At 41.8% G+C, this 23394-nt stretch overlaps 1 protein-coding gene across 2 annotated transcripts in view; it reads left to right on the top strand.

Moving 5' to 3' along the window:
• Positions 1 to 479: 479 nt before the first annotated feature.
• Positions 480 to 23394, top strand: part of furina (furin (paired basic amino acid cleaving enzyme) a) — a 61887-nt gene continuing 38972 nt past the window's right edge. Inside the window, exons 1-2 of one of the 2 annotated variants that reach the window (XM_035520215.1) lie at positions 480 to 1226; positions 5988 to 6342. In XM_035520215.1, the coding sequence (XP_035376108.1) occupies positions 6166 to 6342 (177 nt within the window). In that variant the 5' untranslated portion in view covers positions 480 to 1226; positions 5988 to 6165. Of the gene's footprint in view, positions 1227 to 1548; positions 2327 to 5987; positions 6343 to 23394 lie in introns of those variants that run through there. The other variant, XM_027004499.2, reaches the window with a different exon arrangement.

The raw sequence follows: 23394 nt of genomic DNA, 5'->3' as shown, positions 1-23394 counted from the left end.
TCAAGTCCTTCATGAGCTAGATCAGGTGTGCCTGAACATGGGAAAATTGAAACGGTGCTGGGGAGTGCAGGCCAGAGTTGAGAACCATAGTTCTAGCACACTATTGCCTATCCACCAGTTATGATCTAACACAACACAAGAATTCTTCAGCACCCAGTAACTGATTGGGTCAGGTTACCTTCATTTGACAACTACTGAGTGGTGTAGGTTTTTCTTCTTTTTCTCCTCCAATTATCCTTAGCTCCTCCATTCAAAATGTAACTGCCAAATTATGTTATATTAGATTAGATTATGGCAAAAGAAAGATTCAATGAAGCTCAAATTAAGTATGCTTTAACAATTTGGGGCTTTTAGAAAAATGAATTGTACACGTTGATCCAGTAGATGGTGCAAGAAAATCGATTTAGCGTTAGTAGGTGTGTCCAAACGTTGTTTGTCTGTTCGTGCATATGACGTATTTCCTGAGGATCCGTGTGTGGACCACCTCTCTTTACTGGTCGTGGAGGGGAGTCTTATTTTGTCTTTGTTAATTTTTATATTCGCCGTTTCCTGGCGATTTATTATGTGTTGGCAGCAATGTTGGCATTTCGGTCAAAAGGTGACTTACTGAAAACGGACACTGTGCTGTCCCTGCTTCGCATAACGTGAGATGGAGCCGCCAAAGCTATCGCAAAGTTTCCCTATTGTACAGTAGATGCGTGTGTGCAGAGTAATGAAGTAACGTTAGCCATACGAATGTGCCAAGAGGAGGCGAAAATATTCGGGCTGTCCGTGTGGTCTGTAGCTGTCTTTTTTTTTTTTTTTTTTTGTCCGAGTCTCGTCTTTGAGCTATCGTTTTACGCACGAGATCCCGATGCCACTTGAGCGCAGCGCTTCAGACGATCTTAACTATTGAAACGTGATGCCGTTGTCGGTGTAACCCAGCTACCGACTCCTGTTTTGGGAAGCTAGCTGATGTAGCTGGGAATTTTCGCTGTGTTGGAACACGATTCCCAGCGTTTACAGGACGTCCAGGAAATCCCAGTCAGACCGGGGACAACCTCATTTCAGGCGTCGAATAGTTTCTGCGTGTTGTACACAGAAGTGGATACGACGAGGGCCAGCGACCTCACTGCAGTATCGTAGGGAAAGGGAGCGTTGGTAGAGTAGTCTAACTGAAGCGGACTTGAAGTAACGTTACTTCACGTACTCTGCACGACTAAATGCCGTTGCCAAAAACGTTAACGGTAAGTTTTTGTCCCGTTCCCCCCACGACTTGTCTTCATAAAAGTACCAGTTCCGTAGCTAAATAAACTTGTAACAGCTCGAAGGTCTAAATCAAACTTTTCAATCGATGTCTTCTTTAACTGTCCCGATGATTTATATGTTTAATTATACTTCAGCTGAAATGTTATTACTGAACCAAAATAGAAGCCGTTTGGCACCAGTCTCACACAAGTTAAAATGTACAGACATGTATCCTTAGGTAGCTGCCGGATTTTGTTCTGAGCTGGGATAAATCCCAGCCAGGTAGTTGGCTAGATTAATGCTAGCTACCTAAACTAATCCGCTCTTGTTTGTGTTGGTTGCAAGTAATTCTTAACCGTTTTGTGGTGAAGCTCTTGAGTTGATTCCGTCTATCCTACAGTACACTACATGTTGTGGGGCCGATGGGGTACGCCGCAGCTTAATGAAGAGCAGTTCGTTTCGGTATTAATTCATAGCAATTTAATTTCTGGTTTTTAACATAAGCGATGGCTGTTAACGGATATGTTCTCAGTAATATTCAACCGTCACCTCTCGTGCAGCGTAGGCTTCAGAATAATAAGCAGTAATTGTATTCGTCTTTCACCACTGCTTTTTTGTCCTCATCCAGTACGCGTTTTTATTTTTTCGCCTTAGATGGAGTTGAAAATGGAAAAGGAAATGAATCTGATCTTTGTTGTTGCCTCCTGTTTGGCTTCCTGATATTTTAGGTTTTTGGACTACATTTCTGTTTCATTCCTGACTGTGAATCAGTCTTTACTGGACCAAGAAGTGACCGTTTTCAGTTGAAATGTGCTTGGTTTTTGAGAAATTTGCCTTCCGCCATTTTTTAAAAAGAATTGGCGTGGAAAGAATAACTTCACCGTCCAGTCGTGTTTTTATAAATGGTCTTCTAGTCTGTCTAAGCTATACACAGACTTGTTTGTAACTGAAGCAGTGTTGACTAACCCAGGTGATGTCACAGGAGTGGGTGTACTTTGAAATCAGTATCGGGACTGCTTTAAAAGGATGTCGGGGAAGGTACACACCTCTGTCTAGTTTTTGCCTCAGACTTGATTCGAACAAAAACTTTCGTACAGACGTGAGTATTTTCTTGATTTTTTTTTCTTTCCCCACTAAAACATTTGGTGACCCTTTCTTTTATTGTTATACAGAAACGGGGTAGAACTCTAAGGATGAGTTATTTGTGTTTTCAACTACTGTTCTTTAACTCCTGAACTAGTATACGATGCTAGCTTTCTGTCCGTACATGGGTAGGCAGAAACGAAGTAGATGTATTATAGTTAGTCTTTCTTGGATAGAGATGGCTGTGTTAATGATCTTGTGACAAAGAAGCTGTATGATTGTAGTATGGATAATCATAGTGCCTGGCATTGTATGCAGATCTGTGGGCATGTCAGTCAGTCTAGAGTCTCCCCTCCAACTCCCTTTATTCCTTTCTATTGCTCATTATGTAAGCTTACCTTTCTTCTATTTACCTCTAATCTACCAAGCCCTTTTGCAGTATCGTATAAGCAATTATTCTGACCTGATTTGATGTTAACCAGAATTAGGTATATTAGGTATGACTGACTCCCAATTAATGAGTTTTATTCCATCGTTGTATCACTCCGAAGCATTTTTAGTTACCAAAAGCTCTACTAATGAAATGTAATTTGATGATGAGCAATTTGCTTGTGTGCAGAGAGTATTCTGACCAGTCGCAGATATTCTTGTTGAATTTGTAGACTTTAGAACTGCTTTGAGAGCCTGACAAATTATTGATGTGGTGTGACTGTGCTGAAGTGTACTAATAATTTCTAATTAATAATCCCCATACATCAATTATCAAAGTGATCAGTCCTCATCTTTGTCAAACTCATACAGCCTTGGTAATTTGATTAAACTAACAGGCCTAGTTATAATAGAAACATGCTTGGGTTTAACCGAATCATGAGATTTTATTTTAGTATGGTCTGGATATTGATCTAAACAATGTAGTTTAATTTACTTCCTATTTACATGTGATTCTAAGTATAAAAAAAGGATATTTTTAGAAATGTATTTGTACATTTCTTAGCTCTTAATGCTACTGTTTGTAGGGAAATTCCTTTTGTCTTTGACAATTACTAACTTGTCTTGCCAATATAGTTTGAGGTGTTTGAAGCCTATAGGTGAGAGAGAAATTGTGGTGGTATGTCTGAAAATAAAAATGGTCTGCAATGAGGTAACATTAGGGTCTTGATGGCTAATCGGCTAATAAACTAAGTGTGCCTCATTATGGACCAGCTGGCTGGTGATGATGATGATGATCATGGTAGATCATTTGCTTCATACATCCTAGTAGGCTTCATCCAGCTTGCTGCTAGTTTGTCAAAAATGACATCTGGCCATGTTTTGTTTGTAGTCCCATTACCCTCGTAAATGCTGCTTGATTCAAGTAAGTTATCACCGACTTGCAGTAGTCTGTTGGCTGGGAATTTTACCTATTTTGGATCATCTGACCTGTATAGTATGATGTTATACTACAAGCACCAAAAAAACCTTGAGTTAAAGTATTGAAGTTATTTGCAGTAAACAGCTCAAGTTGTGCTTAATGTCGAATTTACAGACTTGATGTAACCTTTTACTCAAATTTGAAGTATTCAGGTATGTCTGGCTCAGCTTGGGGTTTGAATTGCTTCAATTGCTGGTCTACAAACGCCCATACAGTACTTGGCCTATGTGTTCTTAATAAAAGTTAAGTAATAACTGGTTGTTTCTCAGAATTGTTAAATATATGGTTGTGGCAAAGCTATTGGGTGTTGGATAAACAAGTTTCAAATACTTAAGGTTAATTAAGCATACTATTGGATTACTTGTACTGTTTGAGCTTTTTTCCTTTTTTTTTTTTTTGTCAAATATTGAGCACTGCTGATACCTTTATCCCTGAAAAAGTGATTGGTCCCATTTGTGGTATTATCCTTTCCCAGATTATTTTTTGTAGATTTCCTATAGTACTTCACACTATTGTAACAAGGGTTTTTTTTATTCTTCTGCCATGCTGATCATGTGTGAGTGCTGAATAGTGGCAGAACAGGTAGAGCTGGAGCAGAACCAGTGCAAAGGCATAAATAGCTGCATTCTTTTGACATTGTGCTGGTAAAGGCTGTACTTCTGTCCTAGGCAGTCCCTGTGGACAAATGACAAAAATGCGCTCGTTTTACAGGCAGTGGGCAGGAACAGTACGAGTACTTTGGTTGTTTAACTGCTCAAACGCTGTCGCTACCTCGGGGGGTGCATATCTAACTTTCAGTACGTTTCCCTTTTATCAGGTAGGCTTCAGTGTAATTGAGCTAAGAAGAGCAGTTAAACTGTCAAGAGTTCTGTAAACTTCGAGAGTGCTTATTTTGTTAAGGGTAGATATCTGCCTTAATGTTCTGACCTGCTCCATAAGAACTAGCACAAAAGAACACACAGTGAACCTGTCTGGCTGCAGTGTTCTCTACTTCCTTTCATCTGTTTGTTGCAGGGAGTGGTAGAAATCAGCACTGCTTCTCTTATTCTGTGGGGCATTATATGGGAAGGAAAAAAAGTTCACACAACAATTTTTACAAATATCTGGGCATCCTTGTATAATGTGTATTTGTTTCCTTTTTAGGCTTTGGTTTAATTCAATAAATGACATTTTTAATATAGGCATGTGCTGTTCTTGGCTGCTTAAGCACACAGCATGCCCAAGTTACACCTCACTTAAGTAAAACTTGGCCCCAGTGCAATGACATGATTGTAGACTCTTGAAGAATCCAAGCCTATGTGTAACCAGTACTTTGATCATATATGATCACAGGGCTCTTTGTGATCTTTCCTTTTTTCCCTCTTTTGAGGAGTTCCTTGGAACCCTCTGCTTTTATTTTTCTTGCATGTAGATCATACCCAGGATGCGGTGAGTGAGGCAATAATGTGTCAACTGTGAAGTGAAGGCGTTTGCGTTGATGCCTTTGCTCATGGTTACAGATACTCCACTTCCAGTTTGGTACTGCTGACATAATCAAATCTGACTAAATCTGACTCTAACTCACAAGAAGCAGGCAAAGGTTTTCAAAATGGGAACTGCTAAGGTTCGCCTTTGGAGTCAATTTGGTTTTGTCATGGTTTGTACTGGCCAGCTTGGTGGTCAAGGCACATACAGGTTTAAGCAATTAAGGTCTTTGTGCCCAGTACTAAATCAGTTCTGTCTCCCTGTCCCCGCCCTGTCTCATTAACCTGTTTAGACACACCTTAGACACATGGCAAATGATGACCATTATACAGAAAAGTAGGGTCAAATTCATTGCAACTACTACAAGCATCTACAGCCGTTTGTGTTTTGGTCTGCAGTTATGCTTAGAAAGCTATGTGGCTATGCAGCAATTGTCCTGTGTATAATGGATGACCTGCAGCTTTAGCTCTTTTGGCACCTCCAGGTTTAGGCAGAGAGGCACCTTGAAACGGCTTGCACTTCAGTCGGGGAGGTTTTTATTAACTGACAATAGTTTTTTTTTGGTGATGTTTTGGTTTTTGGATGCATATTATGTATAGCCTTACTGAGCCAAAATGTCGTTCTGTTTAATTAGCTGAGGTATTTGTTTAACATTTATCACCTAAGCGCAGCATCTGCTGCATATATCTAAAGAGGAATTACAGTTGCTGCCCTAGACTTGGAGATCATTGAGGGACCACAAATTGTGTGCATTGGTGATTTCGATGACTCATTCTGTACCGTTACATCTCTGCCCTGCCAGGTGACTTCAGAGCTTTGCTGATTCCACTTCGCCGCCCTCCTCTGCCCTGCCCCACTTCATGTGCCCTGAGCTTCTCTTGCACCTGACAGAAGGGTGTCCCACTGAGGGACCGTGTCACATCAGGAACCGCCCAACCTCCCCCCTCCCTCCCCCGTCTCAGTGACCTCCACCCTCTCTGATGGATCGTCGGCTGGCCTCCCTTCTGCTCACCACACTGCTCGCCATCCTGATCTCTGAGGTGACGACGTCCCGAGGAGAGAAGGTCTACACTAATACATGGGCTGTCCACATCACCGGGGGAGAGGAGGAAGCCAATCGGATAGCCAAGAAGCATAACTTCATTAATCACGGCAATGTGAGTATGGCGCGTCTGTTCGTCGTCCCGGTTTCCGAGTGGCTCAGGCTTCATGTGTTCCTAGAAAGAAAAGGGATAGCTGTAAAGAAGAGAGGATGTCAAGGACCCCAAGGGAGAGCTTGAGTTCTCCTCTTGATAACAGTTCTATAAGCACTGATGCTAACGATGGGTACATTTATACATGAGTTAAGAATACACTCATTTGGATCATTCCATTGTTCTACTTTTCAAGGCTCAGAAGGGGTTAAGTGGTGGGATTGTGGTTTATTTATTTATTTATTTTTGGGTGGGGGTTATTGCAACTGAAATTTGTTTCGGTTAAGTTGATACTTCAAACTAAAGAAAAAAAATTGATTTTGAGGTTGTTTTTGCATTTTCCTCTTGGAAATATGGTGAGCTAAAACCCCTGTTCCCCTATGGTGGCTTTTTCTATCATGGAACATGCATGTGTGCCACTGTTTGTACAGAAATGTTAATTTGTCCAAGAATGTGTTTAAAAATGTTCCAGGATGCTAATCCGTGAACACTTCCTGCTTCTTAGTTTAAACACCAGCTATATGAAGGAGAACAAAAGGAAACAATGTCTGCACTCAGACAGGTTTCCTTCATGTGAAACTTGGTATCATTTTACCATTGTTTGGCCTGAACAAGGTCAATTTAATGTTTGTGTTTTTAAGGACATCCCCATTTTTTATATATGAATGTTCCTATATGGCAAGAGAATATCTCGGTAACTTAAGTGCAAATGTTTGTTTTTATATTTCCCCCCCCTCCTTTAGGCTACCTAGCCGTTAAATCGCACAGTGACATGCAAAGGTGGCTGCACCTTTTGCATTACAGGCGTGTTCATCCATAAATTAATTCACTAGCTCCTTTTTTTTTATTGCTTACTGTAAATCTACTACAGCCAGTGCCAATAGTGAGTAGCAGATGTCATACCGTCATGTTGGGTGCTAAACTCAAAGAAAGCCTGAGAACCCTATTTCACACAGTGAAGCCCTTTAAGGCCATAGCCATTATTGATCATGTGCCTTTTGCGTTCCAGTGAAGGTGGCTGCAGTCCGAACAGATGACTGACAAAACAAGGCTTCAGTGTTCAGTTTGTCTTCCATGTATGCATGGCTGTACAATACACTTTCTCAGAGCAAGATGGATGGTTCCATCATGTCTCAAACGAGATCTTGTTGCAGCATAGACTTCAACCTAATCTTTGTCCTTTCTGCTCCTATTATTTGAACAACGTATTTGTTTTAGGCTCATATGACCCAATCTTACCAGGTCCAAAGTTGTGACCATTGAAGGGGACTTTGACCCATTTCAGAAACTCCAGCAAAGCGACAAGGCCACTGCACAGTGGGAGTCGGTCATGCAAACGTTTTCCTGCCCCCTTATTCCCTGTTCAGATGTGAATGTTTCTTGCTTACAGGGCCTCCACTGTCCGGATGCTTCTTGGGTGGCAGGCCACTCACTTGAATATTTGTCACGCCAGTGGTACTGGAGGTTTTATGTGAATCAGTGTCATTGCTGGGTTGAGAATGGCCTACCCCCTGAACATGTCCAGCCAGTAGTGGCCCTGTGGTCGGAGACGGTTGAAATTTGGTGATGGCTAACACACAATGTGCATGACGGCACAGAACTGTTCACCTTCAAGGTGTCTCTAATAAAAGTTATTTATTTATTTAATTATTTTTAAGAGCGTAGTGAGTAGTTTCTCACTAAATTTTAACCTAAAATACATGTAGGAAATGTATAAACTTTCCTACATGTTATGAGACTCTGGGTGAGTGATGAAATGCGTACATTTTCCTGCCTGATTGGCTACCGTTTGTTTGTCTGGTTGCTATTTTAAAAGTGCAATTGTAGCAGGCCTACACAGGATTAGCGGGCCAACAATGCAGCCATTTCTGTGACTACTCCCCCTTCAATTGTTTCTTGTTCCAGTGTCACCATAGTAACATAGTTTCAAGGTTAAAGGTCATTGTTGTAAGATTACCTTCAATTAGGTGTCGGACTTTGTTGCTACATGACACTGCCTATTTTATAACTAACAAAAAAGGCAGTTACTCAAAATGACAATTACTGGACAAAAATGGCTCAGTAAAAGTCTTTTAAAATGTGTTTTCTTGGCGTATGTGCTAATGAATTAGCGACTTGCAGGAATAAAATGGTTGATGAATGCAGACTGTCTTGAATTAATCATTTGATTAAACATGTCATCACAATCTCCCTCTTCTAGACTGTGTGCACAAAAAAAAGCCTACACTTAGCTGACACTTTTATCCAAAGCAACTTGAGGGTTAAGGGCCTTGCTCAGGGGCCCCAACAGTGGCAACTTGGAGTAGTGGGGCTTGAACCAGCAACCTTCTGACTACAAGTCAAGCACCTTTTAACCACTGGTAATGGATGGAATCTAGAGCTTCCAGCCCCTGCTCTGGGCTGAATTTGCCTCAGGACAAGAAACCCAAATGCCTCTCATTTTAATGATGTCTTGAAGCAGCAGGCAAGTACTATAAAATAACTCTCCCGCCCCCTTTTTTTTAAATTTTTATTATTCTTATTTTAAATCTGACTTCTGATGTCTGTTGGTACCCTTCATGTATGGAGTAGGACTGTCTGAATAGCACTTTGGTAATAACCAGCTGCATTGCTGATGCTGGGATCTCGCAAGGAGTTGATCACTGTTTTGGAGTTGCCAGATGGGCAGGTCTGTTTTGCTGTGGAAGGGAATCAAGCTCTAATTAATGTGATGCTTTATAATGGGTTAGCTTCTAAACCAAAACTCTTCAATGCCGTAACACGGGGATTTGAAATTGATGTTTAACTCATGCTTTTAGTCATGAGTCAAGTTTGTGGAATAAAAGTCCTGGTGTGTCTTAACACAGATCCTGCCCTCCCCCCCCAACTCCTTTTTCTTTTTTTTTGTAAAAACTTAAGCGCTTGTGTTTTACCAAATATGCCCAGGGTGGAATATGAATGTGGTCTCCAGATGGTTTTGTTATATAGGTGCTCCCGTGGTTCAGGCTCATTGCCTACGTCTGATTCAGTTTTGCTAATATTATTTTTGCTCTGACCTTTTCTTGCTGGGAATCTACTGCATTTTGCGTAAATAGGAATTGCACCTGCCCTGTACTCAGAACCACAGTGTTTGGCAAGTTGTTTTGTCAGTGTTGCTGGCCAGCTTTTAGAAGTGTATCATTTTTGTAATGAGTTGCTACATGCTTAATTTTTTAGGATACTCTGTGGAGTCCCTAAAAGAGAGGGTTCTTTGTCAGATATGTTGATATTCCCGACCTACATTCGGAGTTCGAGTTTGAAGTCAGAGGCTTTCAAACTCTTTCCACTCCATTTGGACCTTTGACAGGTTGTTATGAAAGTTCAGCCATGTTCCCTCCTTCCCACCAGTTATTTGCAAAATCAGCGCAGGTTATAGAATTAAATTTTTTAAACTTGTAATTATCTAATTTAGGAAAATAACTTGAAATAAAATGGACAGAATGGCTTTTTAGAATTCTCATCTAACTCTTAGTCAGGTGCTAATATTGCTGTGCTGAATCAGTGTTTTCTGAAATGGCATCTATCCATCCTGGCTGCTGTCTGCAAACCATTTGTGTGGGCCACATTAACTCCATGAAATCCATCAGGCGAGGGTGATGGTTTGATAAACCGCTGGACTGGAGTATGCAAGCCTCCACACTCTACTTCTACATTAAAATATCCCATTAAAGAAAACCAAGTCAGGCCAGCTAGGCTGTGACCTGTTGGGACATGAGACGCTTCAGGCTGAAAGGAGGGCATTAATAAATGAAGCAACTTGGTTATGGTAATGAGAGGCGTTGTAATTAAATTTATGATGGAGGACATTTAAGTACACTGGCGTTCTTCTGCATCCAGGAAAACAATAGATACCTGGTCTCCAGCCTACTGCTTGTTGGGTCAGGTGTCGCTGAGGTACCTAGTTCACACGTTTGGATCTTGGTCACGAACAAAGGCATGGAGACACAATGGAATCTAACAGGGACTACATAGAATTCATTTAATTTTTCCTTGCATCATAATTCATAATCTAGCTACTGCACCAAAGGCAGGTCATATCATGTACTAAGCGCACATTTTTTTCTTTCTTCTTTTTTTTATTTTTTTTATTAGTTTGCTAGTTTCTTAGGATTGTGTTCAAAGCTATTTCTATGCGGTCTAAAAACAAGGGCTTAGATTCCCAGAATGGGATCTGTTGTAGCATTTGTGCAGCTGTGAAACCAGGCTGTTGCAGGTGTTGGGAGCATGCAGAGAGAAAGCAAGATCACAGACTGCAGCTGAGGCTTTTATGATGCATCATTATCCCATGAGACTTTTCTTCCACCATTACAAGATACTAAATACAGATCTTTTGTTATGCTGTCCTGTAGAAAGAAGGAAAAAAAATTAATTGCATATGAAGCCATTATTTAGTAATTGTATCATTGATTAACTTAAAAAAAAAAAAAAACATTTTATGAAGGCCATTCTGCTTGTAGCTTTTGCAAATATTGGATTTAAAATGTGAGTTTACCAGAAATTGAACTTTATCGTCCGTTCAAGTCAGCTTTTTTTCCCTCCAAGTACTGGACTTTGAGGGTTTGCTTGTTGCTCCTGTAGATGCCGTGCCAGTTCTGTTGCTCAATTCTGATAATCAATGTACTCATTATATACAGTGTATATCTCTTATGCTGACATGCTTTACTTATAATTTGCAACATGGAGAATTTTTCAGAGACTAGGGTTAGGCTTTGGTTAGTTGTGGCATTTCAGCAATATCCTCTTGAACAGGATTTGTGCTGTTATCATACCAGATATTGGGTTAATCACTGGTCTCCACCTTGATCATAAAGACTTTAGGGTAGTAGGCCCTATCTATAACTTGTTAGGACCATACTGCGTCCTCTCTCCAGCTTGGTTGTTTTAACATCAGTAATGGAGGAAAGCAGTTTTTGTTTCGGGGACACTGCGAGTGTCATGAAATTAATCTGATGACTTCTATTATTTTTTTTACGTTTTCGTCCATGGTGCGTTGGTGTGTGGAGTAATGTGTCACGGGTATGTGTTGGCACAGTTGTTGTACTGATGTTTTACACCATTGTGAGCTGTTGGGTGCACTTCTAGCTTGGCTGTTCTAATTTTTCCTATTTTTAAAAATAGCAGTTTGTTAAAGCTGATCACACTGCCTGCCAAAAGGTGCTCTCTGCTTGGTTTAGAAAACGCCTGCACACCACCACGGATTCTCTGGAGTTTAGACACGCACAGCTGCTTTTGGGTCTCCATACACAGCCATCGAACCACATTTGCAAAATGTTTGCCAAACCTACCCCCACAAATAAGTAGCTGCATTCCTATGCTTCCTTTTGAATGCTTCTGATTTTGAACAGTATACAAACGAATCAAACATTCATGGGAACTGAGATTTGTTTTCTGCCCGGTGCCCCTGCCTTCTCTGATGGTGGCAGTAGCATTGTGGATCTGTGGGAGATGTACCATTCCTTTTTAGCTCACAGAAATTCCTGTCCCTAAAAATGGAGCTTTGGTGGGTAATGTGAAACAGACGTCTCGAGATCAAAAATGACTGCACTCGAATGGTGTTCGGGATGGTGTGGTGGTGCGGGGGCATTACAGAGCACATAATTGGCCCTTGGAGAGCTTTTGACTATGGCTTATAAGGCAATGTGGAGAAACGGGCACGTCCACTGTCAAGCCCAGTGTGACTGGTTTAGCAGTGTTACACAAGTGCTTTCTTTAGGTCATCGTACGTATCAGTTCAAGGGCCTTGAATTTATTTTGGCCTTTTTTTTTTTTTTCTTCCCCCCCCCTTATTTTAATGCTTCTCTTGTTAGCTTTCATACCAAGGTCTGTAGATTGGGTTTGGGGTGGGGAGACGATGACAATGAACCACTGAAGATGAGTTGTCAGAGTAGCTGTGAACTGGGGGGATGACTTTTTTGTGTGTGTGTGTGTGGTGTTTGTGGTGGGGGGTGTGTTTTTTGGCCCCTGCTTCCAGTCCTCTATGAGCACTGTGCTTCAGCACCCCCCCTGTAGATGAATCTCAGGGAACATGCGATTCTCAGGCAAAGCTAGAGTCTCGGTGAGGCCAGGTGGGCTTGTCTTTTTGGGGTGGTGTAGGGGGGAGAGAGAATGAGCGGATTGACTGTCATTTATAAAATAATCATGGGTACTACTTTTGGAGCAGCCATTTGCAGAACACTGCTCTTGCTAAGTTGATCTTTGTACAGTTGTCTGGTTCCCAATTTGGAGCATTGTCAATAACGTGCATATTTCTGACTAATGTTTCTGCTCTGGCAGAAAAATGATAGTGCTGCCAGAACAGAAAATGAACCCTGTATTCCAGTTACTGCTTGTTTTCTGTGGTTTGTTTTCAAAATTTCAGCGGAGTTGTACCCGTGTCTGTCTATTGGGGGTTTTTTTAGGGGATGCTCGGATTTCTGGTTGATGACTACTTATTCTGTCTAGGACGCCTTTATTGTCTGTACACCCTATGTTTACAAAGTGAAGTTATTGGAATTCATTTTACTTTTGGAATACAATTCAAATGTTTTCTGTTTGAAGTGCAAAATTGAGTGCATTTCTACTGCTGTAGTGTCAGACAAACGCCATTGTTTAGGTTGTTTGATCTAGCAAAAGCCAGTAACACACACAATATCGCATAACCCTTATTTCAAGTCATTTATACTTCCCACTTTTTAAAAAAAAAAAAAAGGTTTGAGATGTTGATAGATAAATTTAAATAAACCATGGGAAGCATAAGCATTCAAATTTTCTGTACATAAAATGGCTGTTTACCTTTTAGCCAAAGTGCTTACATTCCACAACCGACTGGGTGGTATTGAGTTCAAAAACATGATACAGGGGAGAGAAATTCATCTCTGACTCACTTATTGCACTAATACGCATTTCTTCAAGGCTGGGCTGTCTGCTCTCCACCCTCCCAGTGATGGGTTTTGGCAAGTATAACCTAAGCCCTTCAGTGCTTCAGCACCGGGCCTCTGGTGTAGCTTCAGGTTGGAGAACCTGCAGTGGCCTGTCCAACCCGCACATCCTGGTGGTAACTGTCTGCAGCTGTCTTCTCCACAGTACTCCCCCAGTTGCTGACCTTTTTTAATCTGGTGCTCATTTATATGGTCTGTCTACTCAAGATTCAAGGGTTGGGATTACTTTATACGGCGCCACTACTCCCGGACGCAATGTTCAATGACCACTCCTCCCAGCTTTCAAAACCGCTAATGAAAAGTCTTTCTCCATCTTAAATTCCTGTTAAGTACTTGCATTTTTACTTTGTTGGTCCACTAAATGTGAATGGTATAAGTAAGTAAACCAGAGGATATATTTTAAGGGTACACCAAACTTGGGGAAATGTTAGTTTTAGGGCTAATCTTGTGGCTTCCTTTTAGTTCACACAATTAGCTTTCTAACCTGTGCATTCGGTTTCTTTGTGCACCCTTCCCAGGTCCCAAAAGTTTTCCTGCTGCCCTGGAGAAACCTTTTAATTTGTACATTTTGTGACATGGAAAAGGTTAATTTAAGTAAGTGGTAGCCAGTGGTAGCTCAGTGGTTAAGGTATTTGTAATCAGAAGGTTGCTGGTTCAAGTCCTGCCACTGTTGGGGTCCCTAAGCAAGGCCCTTAACCCTCAATTGCTCAAGTCGTTTTGGATAAAAGCGTCAGGTAAATGTAAGTTGTTCATCTCAGAAAGCACTGCTCTCTGAGATATTGTTTTGAAACTTTTAATTTTGTTGTTTTTCAGGAGACACAAGATTTGAGCATCAAGCTGAAAGGATAATAGCTAGTTAGGCATTTAAGACCCATCTGCACTGTCATCACAGAGTGATGGCTGTGAGAAGCTGATATCTGCCTCCAGCTGAAAAGACAAGCTCTAACACGAGACGTGCCGCTGAACGTAGCTCTAAGCTGACCTATAATGTGAATGTCTGGGGTGTGGTCTGTTCCCTGCAACTCCTAAACAAAAACATTTTCATCAGCAGTTCCCGAGGTGCAACCTGGCTATTTCAGAAAGTTCCCGCTGCCACAATGGGTTTGAGGTGGTCATCCAAACCTTCTGCGGCCTGGGACCGTGGAAACGTTTTTGTTTTTGGCTGTGTGCGTGTTCGTTTGTTCATCCACTGAGGCATCCTGCAGTGAGTGAGTTAACTTCATTAAGTTGAGCTTCAGACAAGTCAGAAGGGCCTGTAACCAAACCCAGATGTGTCTAAGGTATGAACTTAATGCTTCCCTCATCAAGCACAGTCACCACCTTCCACCCACACTGGCTCTTATTCTCTAGGACAAAAAAATGAAAAACAACAAAAAATTGTTCCTTGGTATGGCACTTTTAGCTGAGCAGCGATGTTTGGTGTGATCTGAGTGAGTGTGTGTGTGTATTGCTAATGCAGAGGCCTTGTCTTAATTGTCAAGGACTGTTGAGTACTTGCTCTGCCCCACCGCCTGTCATGTAGATAAATCATTGCGCAAAGGTTAAAAGGAAGCAATAACTTCTTGACATGAATGAGACTGTGAGGAAGCAAACAGGGAAACACTTAGGCTTGCACTTTATTAGAGAGATTTTTATTTTATAATGACAGAAGGTTTGGGCCACAAGACTGTGTTTTGTTTGGAGTGAGTGTGTTTGTGTGAGGGATGCCTTAGCTCTTGGGACTTGGCAGACAGTTTATGGAGTAAGTTCTTCAGGCTGGTGGTGGCCACTTGTGATGTCACAGGTCACCTCTCCAGGACAGAAACCTGAGCAGCCTGTGACCAGGCCCCAGTGCAACCCATCTGGCCTGTTTTCTTAACGCTACCCAGACATGAAATCACAAGCATCTGCAAGCCCAGGCGCATGTTTGTGTGTTTTTCCTGGCTTTAGTGGGTTGTTTCTTGGCAGAATGGCCTCTTGCAATAAAAACAATTAACTATGGCCTAGGGGTGTGCAACTTGTAATCACAACACGGGAACAGATCGTGGAATGCAGGAGGGTGTGTTTTATTTATAATGCGTCTAAAAAATAGTCATTAAAAATGTCATCATGGTAATAAGTAACTTCTCTGTAGAAGGTATCATTTGCCTATTTCCTAATGTACTTAGAAACTAGGTATAATTATAATTAAAAATGTCTTCTCTTGATATTTTATTGGTCACTAATTCCTGCTGCCATGTAGGTCCTACTCCCAATGGGAACTGAAGAACACACTTTCTGTTCTGTTTCCACTGGAAAATGGCACAGATGATTCAGAGCTTCATTGTTGGTCATTCTTCTTCTTTTTGTTTTACAAGTTGTTTTGTAAGCGCTTTCATGATGGGAATCGGAGCTCATTGTCTAAATCACATCATGGACCCCTCCTTTTAATCTTCTGAAAATCCAGTTTACACCAGGAACAGCGATATTGTACTTGGCTGATGTTGCTTATCCCCGTTTCTTCTTCAGGATCACATAGATTTGTCATGAGTATGTTTTTAATGCTTTTCGCAAGCTTTGCATTTTATTGGTGCTGGGGGGGAGAGAAATGGTGGTGGTTTCAGTGTGGCTTGTAAATTTCAGCGCTTTCCGCACCATTGACACTTGAGGCCACGTGTTGCCTGGAAGACGCCGGCACTTCAGTGTTGCTATCTCCGGCTTGGCTCTCTGAACTGGGGGAGTGCAGCTGGCACTGTGCCTCATCCCCAGTGCCGGCCTCTACTCACCTCCCCTCACGCCCACTCTGGCTTTCTCTTGCCTGGGATGGTTTTACTTGATGTCTTGAAAGGGTGCCAGCTATGCAGCCGTCTGTTCTTCAAAAACAGGAAGAATACATCCCATGAAGCCATTAATGGAGTGGAACGACACCCCTAAGACGCCAGTCCCCCTGGGTATCCCGCACAGCACAAGACTCAATGTTAGGGTTGAGAGGTTGGCCTTTATCTCGGAGTGAAATGCGTTTTTTTTTTTTTTTTTTTTTAATTATTATTATTATTTTTTTTATTTTAGGCTGCATCTTATCAAATGGGTTTGTTTTTTTTTTTTTCTGGCAAGCCTTTTGTCCTTTTAAAAAAATGTTATTTCCTTGGAAATGTGTGTGACCTTGAGGGATGATGAGCCTGCACTACCAGGTGATCCTGTAAGGGAGCATGCCTTTAGCGCTGTGCTCATTTTCTCAGCCCATTTGTCTGGGCTTGTTGCATTTGAGAGTGGAATCTATTCATGTGGGGTTTTTTTTTTCCCCTTCTTCTGGAAGCCATCATTTTGTTTAGAAAATGTAAACAAAAGAACCTTGACTACAGCGGAGACGTGTTTGTCAGCGTTAAGGAGATGATGCCGAGTTCTCCTCACCCAATTGGAGCAACTATGGCGGGGGAGCAGCGGAGAAGTCAGGAGGACGTCCTTTTGAATATCTGTGAACTGTGCTCAGCTGCCTTTGCACCCTGATAATCACTTGGCAGGCACGAGTTTGACCACAGAGTCTCGGACAGGAAGCTGGGAAGGTTATAATTGGACAGGTTCCGGCAGCCAAGTTTACTTTGCCAACCTCCTTGTTGTCCCGGGACCCTGGCCAGCCATCTCTGTTTGGATCGTCTGCTGCGATTCGGCAACTCTGGTTTTGCCCGACATCCAGCCCTGCCATTCCTGAGCCTGCTCATACATGATGCAAAAACCACATGGCTAGCAATTACAGAGCCTTGGAAATAGCTGAGGTATGTGCCCTCGGCATGGGTTCTACAACCGGGGGGTGGGTTTGGGCCTAGAAACGCAGCCGTCCTCTCCCAGAACATCATGCTGGTGACTTTCTCCCTGCTCTCCCACTAAATTGCCCCAGGGGACGCGCTGAAACCGCGGGCGGCAGTAAGAGGAGCAGTTTGCCGTCTCCTCTTGTTGGGCTGGCTTGGGTTGGCTCTGTGAGCCTATTTTTATAGCTGAAAAGAAGCTAAATGTTGGTGCTTTGTCGAAGTGCCTTGCTGACAGGATGCATAATGTCCAGTGTCTGATGCTTAATTGTCATCACAGACCATAGAGTGTTGGGGAAGAATGGGCTGTGTCATTTACTGAATTGCTGCAGAAGGAGTTCATGAGAGTTTAAGCAGCAATTTGTTGCTTATGGTGGTGTGTGCAAGTACAGCTGCCCACAATGGGGTTTTCCAACTTCCGAAGTTCCCTGTGACTTCTCACCATTTCCTCTAATCATGAGCAGCAGAGTGGCAGGCCTGAACTGACCTCTGAAAAATGTGCCCATGGTGACTGGAAACCAGAACTCTGTGTACAGTGTCCTCCGGGGAGAATGGAGTGTTCCAGGCTGGGCCAACTGAACACAGTCCGATGACCCAGCACTGTGCTGACAAGATACCTGATGGACTTGATAAAATGGATGGCAGTCATAAATTGGCCAGCTTTTGTGTGAAGGGCAAATGGGTCCAAAGAAGGTGCAATTCCGTTCCTCACTGCTGCTGTTTTGAAATAAATGAGCTAAGCTTAAACTTGGACATTAGGCTTTCTTCTTATACTTAGGAATTAACATCAGAATATTGCCAAACCGATATTTTGGCTTCATTCATTGTACTTCTTTATTTTTATGATGGTGCACTGACACTTGACCAGTCGATTCTTAACTGGTGTACTGGAAATTGATTAATGCTTTGCCAAGCTAAGAATTCTGAACAAAACTTGGATGGATTTTATTTTTTATTATTATTAAATATATGCAGTTTATATATGCTGTTTAGTCCATGACGTAGCATTTCATGTTACATTTTACATGTTACATGCCCCACTGTCCAGTTCCTATTTGATGTGCTTGTTTTAAATTGTCTTTTTAAATGTGCTCTAAAAATAGTCTACTGACCGACTAACCATGTAATAGTTAAATAAAGGAAGATTAGACAAAATGGGAGGGTTTGTTCCACACAATAAAGACATGCAACATCTTGGCCCAAAAAGACATTGACCATGATCATGCAGCATGATTTTCATCATTGATTCAAGTCTAAATCAGATGGCTTTTTCCCCCACCCCCTAAAAAAACAACAAACAAATCCTGTCTCTTCTTTTTTTTTTTTTTTTTTCCTGAATTTCAGAAACCCAGCTGCAACAGTTAATCTAATTGAATCACAGAATCATTATTACAAACATGTGCAGTTCTTGCTGTCAGACCAAGCTGGCCCCTTTCATCCTCTAACAATGTTATTTATAATGATTTGAGTTGTGACATTGATTTATGTGCTGTAGTAAGATGAACAAAGTCTTAAAATGGGCGGGAAAACTGGTTGATGAGGCCTTCTGTGGTGTGGGGGTTTTGTTTGTTTGTTTTTAAGTGTCAGTTTAGATTGCTGTAGATTTCAGTTTTCCCCACATCTCTGCACCTGATAACCAAGAATTTCACTGAACATGCCTGCAAAAAAAGTAGAACTTTCAACTTGCCTGTTTCTACAAGCTTTGGTTTGTGCATTGTGGTTCTTCATTTCCTAATGGAAACCTGCATCTGGGTTAAACAAGGATGTGTGCTGAAACAGCCATCATCTAAATCTCTTCTTTCCACTGAATGTGGCCAATTGTTACTTTGATACGTGTGTGTGTGTGCGCGCGCAGAAATGCTGATATGGGTAATGTTGCCTCTTTCCACTGCTCAGTTTGAATTAAGTCAATGGAAATTTTTTTTTCTCTTCTTTTAACTTGGGGAGATTCTGTTGCCAGAGTGCAAAAATAGATTGGACCCAACTGACCCATGTCTTGGAACGCCTTTTTTGTTCGTTATGTTGGCGTTATTCTAATATGGAGTGAGTGATTTCCCCACCTGCTCTCTCTCTTGGTAATTAGCCTAAAAATGTTATTTTAAATGAATGTGCTGTATCTGTGTAGAGAATGCAAGTGAGAAAATGACCTGACCAATGTGTTTTCTTCTACGTTTTCCCGTATGGCCTTTCAGTCCCACCTGGATCTTAGCCCTTAGCCATAATGCCCGTAATGTCTGTGATGTTTATCAGACACTAAGATCCTAATATGCTAATGGATCTCAGCCTTCTAAAGAAAATTGAATTCCAGATGTTGAGTGGTATTACTAAAAGCAGAAGCATGTGTTCTGCTTTGAGGCCAGATGTGTCCATGGGTGAATGGCCAGTGTGGGTATCCCAAGGTCAAGAGATTTCTGGAATCATGCTTATTGAAAACATCAGAGTCTGTTCTGAGCACTTCCTGATGTTACCTTATCTGTTTCCCTCCTTTGCTGCCTGCTGTTTTTAACATCTGACCTGCACACGAGTTCCTTGGAAGTGTATGTTTGGTGACTCAACTCGAAGACTGTGGTAGTTATTACAGTAAGTTGAATCTGTCCCTCCCACCACCTGTCTAAATCCAACATGTTAACAATAAATATGCCTGTCTTCCTACTCAGTACATGTGTAGCGGTACATGGAATCAGGGTGTGTGGGGTTTTTTTGTTCCCCCCCCCCCTCTAGACTGCAGAGTACAACTGCCTAGTAATCTCTCATCCCTCCAAAGCTTCATGCTTACAAATGAGAGAACACTTCGAAAAGCGCAAGATAACCGGAGATGCTGAGTGGCCAACTTCAATCCTACCATGATTCTTATCGGATAATTTTGGGCTCCGTGGGAACTGCCGGAACAGTTTGCTGAAACACTTACTCTTTCCCAACATCTGGGGTAGAGATTCTCTTGTTCTTTCACACTCCCTTTTGAGTTGAGTCATTTTTCAGTGGAGTAGGCATGCAAAAAAAAAAAAAAAAAGCGTGAGAAGGACTTATCCCACTATGTGTAGCTCCTAAGATACTAACCAGCACAATCGGAGTTGTACTGTGCTTTGTCACGCCACTTTGTCATCCCTTTTATGGCCACCCCCCCCCCAAACGCATTTGCAAACACCTCAGTATCTTTAATCAGTAGATAACGTTTGATTGAAAACTGCTGTTGTGTTGTCACTCCTGAAGGCAGCCTGCATGACCTTTGCAGGGTTTTGAGGTTCAGGCTGTTCCTGTTGTGGTGTGCACAGACTCAATGGAGCCCCTGTGGGCTCCTATGGGATTTTATACTGGAGGACTAAAATAGGAGACACTTAATGGGGGGCAGCCTTACAGTGTAGGGGGTGTCCCATTTAACCACCATCCCTGTTGGCCCATATGACTGACACTACATGTCATCTGCTCTCTCTAATTTGCCAGGAAAATTTGAGGGTGGCTCTGAAGGAAGAAATGCAAAATGGCAAAGTACAATGACTGTCCACAGACGGGCAGTCTGTTCCAGGCTAATAGATATGCTATAAGAAATGGTCATCAATCTGTAGTCCTTCCTCATACGCATATGCACATGCCATATCAAGTACAGTACAAGTGTATTGTCACAGATAAGGCGTTGTGAGCTCACAGGCAAAATGGAGCATTGTTTCTCACATCGCACACACACAAAAATCATTGAGGCTGCAAAAGCTAATACACTTTGTAAAAAAATGCCTGTCATATAAAACCTTTATGTGGATTTTGTGCAGGTGGGGATTGTAGTCTAGAATTATGCGTCAGCAGCTTTGTAGCGCATCTCTTCCACACTTTGTAGGCCTGTTTACTGCTGATGATAAACAGCATTTGCACAGCTGCTGAGTGCTTCGTCTAGTGAATAGATCTCAAATTACCTGTGTACGTAATGCTTCAGTAAACTAAAATACCTTAAGGAAATGCTTGTAATGAGTGTTTGCGATATATGATGGTTAAGTTGTTGATTTAGTGTTTGTTTATAGATCTGAAGAAAAAAAAGTTTAAATGACTGTTAGATTTGTGTATTGAAATGGTAGTGTGTCATTAGGTAAGCTGAATCTGAAGTTTCGAGGTTTCTACTTGTTCCCTGCAACGTGGTGGATGACTGCTGTTGAACAGTAGTGTTTAATGGTAGTCTCCTGCCATATGACAGAACTCCTGTGCCTCATACAGGCAGCCAGCGTCAATGGTCCATGTTCAAACAGATTCAAGTTCACCTTGATCCACTTCTAATTTCACATTTGCACCTTATTTGACTGCTCAGAAAAATGTTTCTTCCTTCTGTCTGCAAAATGATACTGGTGACTTGGTATGTGTGGGTTCTTGATTTCACGTTTATTGATGCAATTCGCCGTTTGCATATAACCAAATGTTTGTTTGAAATGCAAAGCAGGTTCCATACTTTTTTATTTTTTTTTTATTTTATTTTTTTTTTACATTTTATTTGCAGTTTCTATTGGCTCTGGTTTGATTGACTGATTGGTTATGTCCATGTCTTCGTTAGACTTTACAAGTCATGAAAATTAATGGTGTGCAAAATGACCCCAAAGCACACACACTTTGTTCTTTTTCTGTAATTTTGCTTGCTCTTTGACGCTTGCCATACTTTTACACAGCTGATTAGACTTAGTCTTTCACCTTCAGAAACTGAGCAATCATTTCGTATAGCTTTCCTGAAAAGAGACAAATCCCAGAAGGGAAGACCAGAAATCATGTTTTTGTGAAAAATTAATTCACCTTTGACTCAACCATTGCATAATGGCACTTCATCTCTGAGAGCTCTCTTCGATGCTGCTTTGTGAATATCACTCTCCTGTGGAAAAGGACAGATACGATTGTGTAAAAATAAATACTCGTACCTTTTCGTGACTGCAGTGTTTTTGGGGGGTGGTTTTGGTTTTGTAGATTTTGGAAAATGACAAACTTTGCATGGCAGGGATGTCGGTTCTAGATTTAACAGTGCTAGAAGTGCTTATGTAACCTGCTCCTTTCGCATTCTTTGACATAAGGTTGTCTTCTCATTCTTTTGGCCTCCTCTGCCTTGTGCACATCTCATCTGAAATGGCTCAGGCTTGGAGTTGTAGAGTTTGAGATCATTTTAGCATTTCACACTGCTAAAGTCTCACACTGGATCAGCCAGAAAGCTAAAATCTTATTGCTCATGTGATATATTTTTTTTCTTTCTGTCAAAATTGGCTCAGGATTGTCTTTTTAACTGGAATAGGCTCCTGTTCCTATTCTGTTTTAACACTAATGCCTGCGTAAATATTTCCTCAAATGTTTGACTCCTCTCTCTTAACGAAAATGTCAAATGCATCATCAAAATGCTATTAAAGTCAATTTACTGTTGTCTTCTGGAATATAGGTATTTGGGCACTGGCTATCTTGTGTCCCCTGTTGGACAAGGCAAGCTTCTGCAATGTCTTCTCAATTTCTGCTTTTGTGGGTCCTGTTGTGTTCTAGGTGCCCTTTGAAAGTTGGGTGTCCTTTTCCTGACTTGCTGCTGTATTGCTCTAGGGGAAATGTTTAACCCCAATTTGCGTCAGGTGTGCTCCAGCATGACCCCTCCATAAATGATGAGGGTCTACGATGGTTTTTCGCCAAGTGAAACTATGCACATAAACGCTTCAGATGTTGTGCAAAAACACACAGCTATTTTTAGGCTTCAGAACCCGTCTGGGGACACAATTCAGTGTACTGCGATTGTCAGCCACAGGTATGTTTCTGCCACACCTGTGTGAGTAGAAAACAAGAGGCAGATGTAAGTGTTTTCATAACTTGCATTTGTGACGGAGTGTAAAAACAGCTGTGGTTCTTCTCCCAAAGCCTGATCCGAGGGTTTAGCTGGGCAGTGCTCCTGGCGCAGGGTGGTGCCCATGCCAGGCCCCCTCCACACACACTTCAATGTGGAGATGAGCAGAGGCCCAGCAGCAGGTTAACTTGCTGACTCAGAGCTGGTTAATGGGCTGCCTCACCTTAGCAGCAGTGCCTCTGCGTATACTGTAGGCCCTGTGGGGTGGAAGAAAGCACCAAAAAGGTTCAGCTTTGCTCGCTCCATTTGGTTTTGGTGGTTTCCTCCCACCCCTTTCTTTTTTGCAACCTTTTCTTTGAAGTGCAACACTTCAAAGATGCTTATCTTCAGCTAAAAACTTTTGATTGCACCTTTTACCCTCAGTGACTGTCCTGTTATGTTAAGCCTACACTGCTGTGCAGTTTTCCATAGTTCACTGATAATCATAGTGTAGTCTAAAAATGGTAGCTTAATTTACACATGATGATGACTTTTTTTCAAG

Source organism: Electrophorus electricus, chromosome 1 (assembly GCF_013358815.1).
Source record: "Electrophorus electricus isolate fEleEle1 chromosome 1, fEleEle1.pri, whole genome shotgun sequence".
Classification (NCBI taxonomy): Eukaryota; Metazoa; Chordata; class Actinopteri; order Gymnotiformes; family Gymnotidae; genus Electrophorus; species Electrophorus electricus.
The sequence above is the reverse complement of the archived record's forward strand: the minus strand, read 5'-3'. Positions and strand labels throughout refer to the sequence as shown.